Source organism: Hevea brasiliensis, chromosome 7 (assembly GCF_030052815.1).
Source record: "Hevea brasiliensis isolate MT/VB/25A 57/8 chromosome 7, ASM3005281v1, whole genome shotgun sequence".
In the NCBI taxonomy this organism is placed as follows: domain Eukaryota; kingdom Viridiplantae; phylum Streptophyta; class Magnoliopsida; order Malpighiales; family Euphorbiaceae; genus Hevea; species Hevea brasiliensis.
Window position 1 is genome coordinate 11161029 of NC_079499.1, and position 6237 is coordinate 11167265.

Below are 6237 nucleotides of genomic sequence, written 5' to 3' on the forward strand. Positions count from 1 at the left end.
ATTTTATAAATTAATATATTAAAGCGAACGTTAGAGAATTTTTTTTATAAAAAAATGTCAAATCCTATATTTATATCCTATATTTATTATGAGTATAATGTGATTGTTTATATATATATATATATTATTGTTAAAATAATAATTTTGATATATATAAATAAGATTGATTTGCGTAATGCTCTATGTGAAATTATTTTTTAATATTACAATTTGCAATATTTTTTAGATTTTTAGTTTATTAAAAAAATTATAAAAAAACACAAAAAAAAAAGGTATGTAAGAGGGCAGGGGGCGTGTGGTGGACTCGTGGGGACTAGGTGGATTGATACTTGTGCGAGAATAAAAAATAGTACAGTGTGACATTGTTCGGTGTAATTGGTAGTATTGTAAAGCCAAACCGTGGGCGTTGGACACCTTCTCTAATCTCTGCTCTACTTTTATATATATTTCTATTATTTTTTAATGTATTTATATTATTTTATAATAATTTTGATATATATATATAAATAAGATTGATTTGCGTAATGCTCTATGTGAATTATTTTTTAATATTACAATTTGCAATATTTTTTAATTTTTAGTTTATTAAAAAAATTATAAAAAAACACATAAAAAAAAAGGTATTTAAGAGGGCTGGGGGCGTGTGGTGGACTCGTGGGGATAAGAATAAAAAATAGTACAGTGTGACAGTATTAGGTGTAATTGGTGGTATTGTAAAGCCAAACCGTGGGCGTTGGACACCTTCTCTAATTTCTGCTCTACTTTTATATATATTTCTATTATTTTTTAATGTGTTTATATTATTTTATAATTTTTCCATTGTTGCTGACTTTCTAGAAATAAGCAATGGGCCCACATCAGTATTCCTTTCTATTTTTATTTTTTCTTGGAATATAAGATAGCTTCTTAGAAGGCGACGAGTCCTCAAAAGCATGTGTGAACATGGATTGTGTTTAGCCTCCAAGGACACGGAGAAACTTAAAAGCTCAAACATATTTGACTCCTAACTTTTCCAATTGGCCAATACACTTTCTTCCCTGTTTCCACACTGAGTCGTCTTCTTTTTTTAATTTTTTTTTTCCGTAGATAGATATATTCGGTGGCAGAAATAAATTATATCTAAAAATTATGATAATTTTAAGTGTTAAAAAAAAAAAACAATAAGCCACATTCTTTTAACTGTTAAAATCTAAATAATTTCTTACGGTGGTTTTTATTATTATTATTATTATTATTATTTTTTAATTTTAATTTTTTCTCTGAATTTATCTAAAAAATTTATATAATAAAGTAGTGATATTACATTAATACTTTATGTGAAATGATAAATCAATACCAACAAATTGAAATTTACAAAAAAGGAAAATAACCATACCGTGCTTACAATTTGGGACCAAATTCCAGGCGGAATTAGTTTAAGAAAAAAAAAAAAAAATGTACAAACCTTCCAAGAAGCCTGCTTTGCTTTTCCCTTCTCGACTGCTACTCAAGGGACCCCTATATATATAATACATCTCAAGTTTCAGGATGCACAACTCTCAGACCACACGTCAGGAAACAATTTTAGCACATACCCACATACTGAGAACTTGTTCCCTCTCAATCCATCGAGACATCTCTGCAATTGATCATATCGTCTTTTTTCATTATTTGATTAACCATGGATAAATTTTCGAGAACTGTTGTGTTCTCTTGTGTCATGCTTATCTCCATATGTGTTCCTTCATCTTTAGCTCAAACTTGCCGGAGCTATAACTTCTCTAGCAATCAAGTATTCAGCACTTGCAGTGATCTTCCTGTGTTGAGTTCTTTTATCTATTGGAATTACCATCCATCAAACCAAACAGCTGATATTGCGTTTCGCAAATCTGGAGCATCCACTACCAATTGGTATGTATGGTCTCTCAACCCTACCGGCCAGGGGATGGCAGGGTCACAGGCTCTTCTGGCTTTCCATAACTCTAGTGGCCTCCCTACTGCTTATACCACCCCAATAAGAGACCTATCCCCGTCGATGCAAAAAGGCGACTTGAGTTTTCCGGTCTCCAAACTTAAAGCAGAGTATTCGAGTGGTGAAATGATAATATTCGCTACTCTTCACCTTACTAATAGCTTGATATCGACCAACCAAGTGTGGCAGGAAGGTGCCATGTCTGGAAATAATTTTAATATTCATTCCATGGATTCAGCAAACAAAGCATCAGTAGGGAATATAAATTTTGCGACTGGAACAACAGTTGCTGGAACTGCCCAAACAAGCAGTAAGAAGAATGTAAGTCATATTCAATCAGTTTCACTATAATTAGATAAGTAAGCGATAATTAAACAACTGAAGAATGGATTGTAATGGTGATTTTATTGAATTTTTCAGGTTCATGGGGTACTAAACGCGGTGAGCTGGGGAGTTCTGATGCCGATGGGAATCATGATAGCTAGGTACTTGAAGGTGTTCAAGGTAGCAAATCCAGCGTGGTTTTACTTACATGTCACTTGCCAATCCTCTGCCTATATCATTGGCGTTGCTGGATGGGGAACTGGTCTTAATCTCGGCAGCGATTCCACTGGAATCGAGTATAGCAAGCACAGGAACATTGGCATAATCCTCTTCTGCTTTGCAACTCTTCAGGTAATTAACTTTTTCCCCCTTTAATTTGTGCAGTTCTCAATAATTTACAACTTGGAAATCCGAAGCCCGTTAATAGATTTTTCATCCAAGACATCTCAATTTCTTGGTTTGCCTGAAAAGTAAATCTCTGTGTCCTGTTAATTCTTCTTTTTTTTTTTTTAATTTTTTAATTTTTTATTATTATCATTAAGCGTCTGCTAGTACGTGCGATGTTTTCAAAGATCACCCATTTCCTCGTCTAGAAGCAGCCGTCGTCGGACGTTCCCACCTCACCATGCTTAAAATCATATAATTAGCACCCAGTAAATTTAGCCGGTGATAAAAAATTGATGGGATCTGTTCCAACAAAGGAATTGAAATGCTGTGCAGGTATTTGCTTTGCTCTTGAGGCCAAAGCCAGATCACAAGTACAGACTGTACTGGAACATCTATCACCATTCCATTGGATACGCAACCATCGCTTTGAGCATCATCAACATCTACGAAGGCTTTGACATTTTGGACCCTGAGAAGAAATGGGAAAAAATTTACACTGGAATTATCATTTTTTTGGGGGCCGTCGCGGCTCTCTTGGAGGTTTTGACATGGATCATAGTCATTAGAAGGAAGAAAACAGTAAACTTCAACAAGCACGCCAATGGAACAAATGGGACTAACGGATATGGCGCTTAGAAGACTGAAGACACTGTAACATATGACTCTAGGCTTGTCCTAGTTGGGTTTTATTTTATTTTATTTTATTTTTAATGCAGAGATCCTATATCTTTGTAGACTTTCTGTGTAGAAGCATTTTGGTAGTGATTTGCGAGTACAGTAGCATTTGGGTATATGGGATAGACTGGCTGTACTTTTCTACATACAGAGATATTCATTGCATTATTTACGTTTGTTTCCATTCATTTCCACTATTTGTTTTTCCATATTTGATTGCATTCCAAATAAGAATCTAGCTCAAAATTTCATGTAACTTTTGTAGGTCTTTGAACTTTGCTTTTATTTTTGTCTCATAAATTCAATATGTTATTAAAAAAAATTCTCTAATTTGCTATAATACATTTTCCGGTTGAAATTACATTTTTATTTCATATTCTCTCACACTAAAAAAAATACTGACCGTTTCAACCATCATCTGAACCTATCACAAAAATATTAATGTCATCATAACGATTGACTTTTTGATAAGGAGAAAGATTTATTCTTCATAAAAAAGTACTAAAATTATATTTGCAAATGTCACGTTGTAATTTAAATGGATTTTTTTAATATAGAAACCTGCTTTTGTAGATCAGAGGAATTTTTATGAAACAATATTAAAATTTAGAGTTTTTTTACTAATAAATGGAAATTAAGGGAGGGAATTGCAATACGGGCTAAAATTCAAAGACGAACTATAAAAATTATCCAAAAATTTCATAATTATAAAAATATTCGGATCTCCTTATGCCATTTAAGTAAACTCATTGATCTATTATTTTAAATCTAGATGTGTTGGAGAATTGTCCAATTAAGTGGGTGTCATCTCTAATGAACATTTAGTGCTTTCATTCTTGAATTTCAAAACCAATCTATTGTTCTTAGCAAATTCTCTCTTTCATTTTTATTACTCATTCAATTTTGTAATTGTGAATTGAGAGTGACCTTAAATCCAAAACCGAACTTAGGTATAGCTTGTCAAGCACCATTGTACCTTTATGAAACTTGTAGTTTACAAAGGCTTTGCCCTTGCCCTGGAAAGAGCACATTGATAGAAAGAATTACATAGGTGAAGTGGGTGTAGGCTTGGGGTGTTGAACCATTATAAAATTTTTGTGTTTTCTTTTTCCTATCCTTTCCTCCTTAATTTCCTTACCCTTTTCTCCTTAATTTCAGCACTTTAAATTATTTACCTTGATTTATACATGTTTACACTATAAAAAAATAATTATTTACCTTGATTTATACATGTTTACACTATAAAAAAATTTTAGTTGCTAATTTATTAAATTTGGTTGCTAATCGATTTAACACCCAATTCAATGGGTTGCAATAAAACTGGTTGCAAATAACAATGGGGCTAGTTGCTGGGCAACCAAATCGGTTGCTAAATTAAGTAAATTTTAAAAATAAAAGTTTTAGTAAAAAAACTACTGATTGCTAGTAGTAACCAATTTAGCAATCAAAAAGTTAGTTGTTAATTTAAAAAAACTATTAAAAAATTAAATTTCCATATAAGAAATAAAATTTAAATAAATAAATAAATTTTTCAAAGAATTACTAAAATAATAAATTATTAATGAAAAATTAATATAAAATATTATAAAAAACAATTACTAATAATAACTATTAACAAAAAAATATTAAAAATATAAAAAGATATTTATAAGACAAATTACTAAAAAAAATTACCCATATATATGTATATATATATATAACAAAAAAAAATACTAAAAATTAATATTACAAATAATTTACCAACAAAAAATATATTTGTACAAAAATTTTTATTTTATGCCAAAGAAAAATGAATTAAATAAAAAAAATGATAAAAAAATGATGAAGAAGAAAAAAGATAAGAAAGAAAAAATGATGAAGAAAATAAATGAGAAAAAAAGATGATGAAGAAGAAAATATATAAGAAATAAAAAGATAAAGAAGAAAATAGATGAGAAGAAAAAAAAATGATGAAGAAAATAGGTTAGAAAGGAAAAGATAATGGCAAAAATATGTGAGGGTGAAAAAGACGATAAAAAAGAGAAGAAAGAGAATAAGCGAATGAGTAATGATTTATATAAGCGAATTAGTAATCGATTATGTTGATAATTTTATATAAAAATTGGACAGGAAATTTTTTTTAGGAGAAAGAGAATTTTACAACAGATTCGCAATCAGTTATCAAAATCGGTTACTGTTAGCAATCAATTCACAAATCGATTACAAATAAAAAAAAACAAAAAATTAGGTAAAAATTTTTTAAGAGAAAAATTTAGCAACCGACAAGAAATTGATTGCAAATATCAAACGATAAGAAATCAATTATAAATAACAACAAATTTTAGTAACCGATTGCAAATTGATTGTTAATAATAATTTATTTTAGCAATTAATTATAAATTGATTGGTAACTTTGAAGTCAATTAAAATAATTTTTTAATTTAACAATTAATTTTTAAATCGGTTACTATTAGCAACAGATTTTAGCAACATATTTTAGTAACTAATTTATTAATTGGTTACTAATAGTAATCGATTTTAAAATCGGTTATTAATCATATATTTAATATTTTTCTAATATCGATTAGTAACTAACGCAGTAACAAATTAGTTGTTTGCTGAATTTTTTAAAAATTAATTATTTTACTAAAAAAAAAAAGCAAAATCACAAATCAATTATAAAATCGATTGCTAATAGCAACCGATTTCAATCAATTGCAAAACTAATTTTCTTTTTTAGTGTTGAATTACTTGTTCGAATGTTTGCTTAATTATTTGGAAGTGTTTATATGCATGAATTGTGGCTGAGTTAATTTCCTAGATTACTGTAAACTCTGTTTTACCTTGATTTTCTTACTTAAAACATAGTGTTTTCGGGGTTGTTGAGACTGCTTTTGTTTGATTTTTATTTTAAGCTTTAT

General features: G+C 29.6%; 1 protein-coding gene across 1 annotated transcript; it reads left to right on the top strand.

Annotated features, from left to right (window-relative positions):
• The first annotated feature begins 1518 nt into the window (after positions 1-1518).
• Positions 1519-3521, top strand: LOC110645477 (cytochrome b561 and DOMON domain-containing protein At5g47530). Its single transcript, XM_021798666.2, has 3 exons — positions 1519-2272; positions 2372-2626; positions 2996-3521. The coding sequence occupies exons 1-3, from the start codon at positions 1661-1663 to the stop codon at positions 3296-3298; spliced, it is 1170 nt and encodes a 389-aa protein (XP_021654358.2). The 5' UTR covers positions 1519-1660; the 3' UTR covers positions 3299-3521.
• Positions 3522-6237: the final 2716 nt, after the last annotated feature.

What these genes read in the sequence shown, in the direction of transcription:
- LOC110645477 (XM_021798666.2), top strand. Translation starts at nt 1,661, where the DNA reads ATGGATAAATTTTCGAGAACTGTTGTGTTCTCTTGTGTCATGCTTATC. An exon ending in AAACAAGCAGTAAGAAGAAT is followed by an intron (nt 2,273 to 2,371) that starts GTAAGTCATATT and finishes TGAATTTTTCAG; the next exon opens with GTTCATGGGGTACTAAACGC. An exon ending in TCTGCTTTGCAACTCTTCAG is followed by an intron (nt 2,627 to 2,995) that starts GTAATTAACTTT and finishes AATGCTGTGCAG; the next exon opens with GTATTTGCTTTGCTCTTGAG.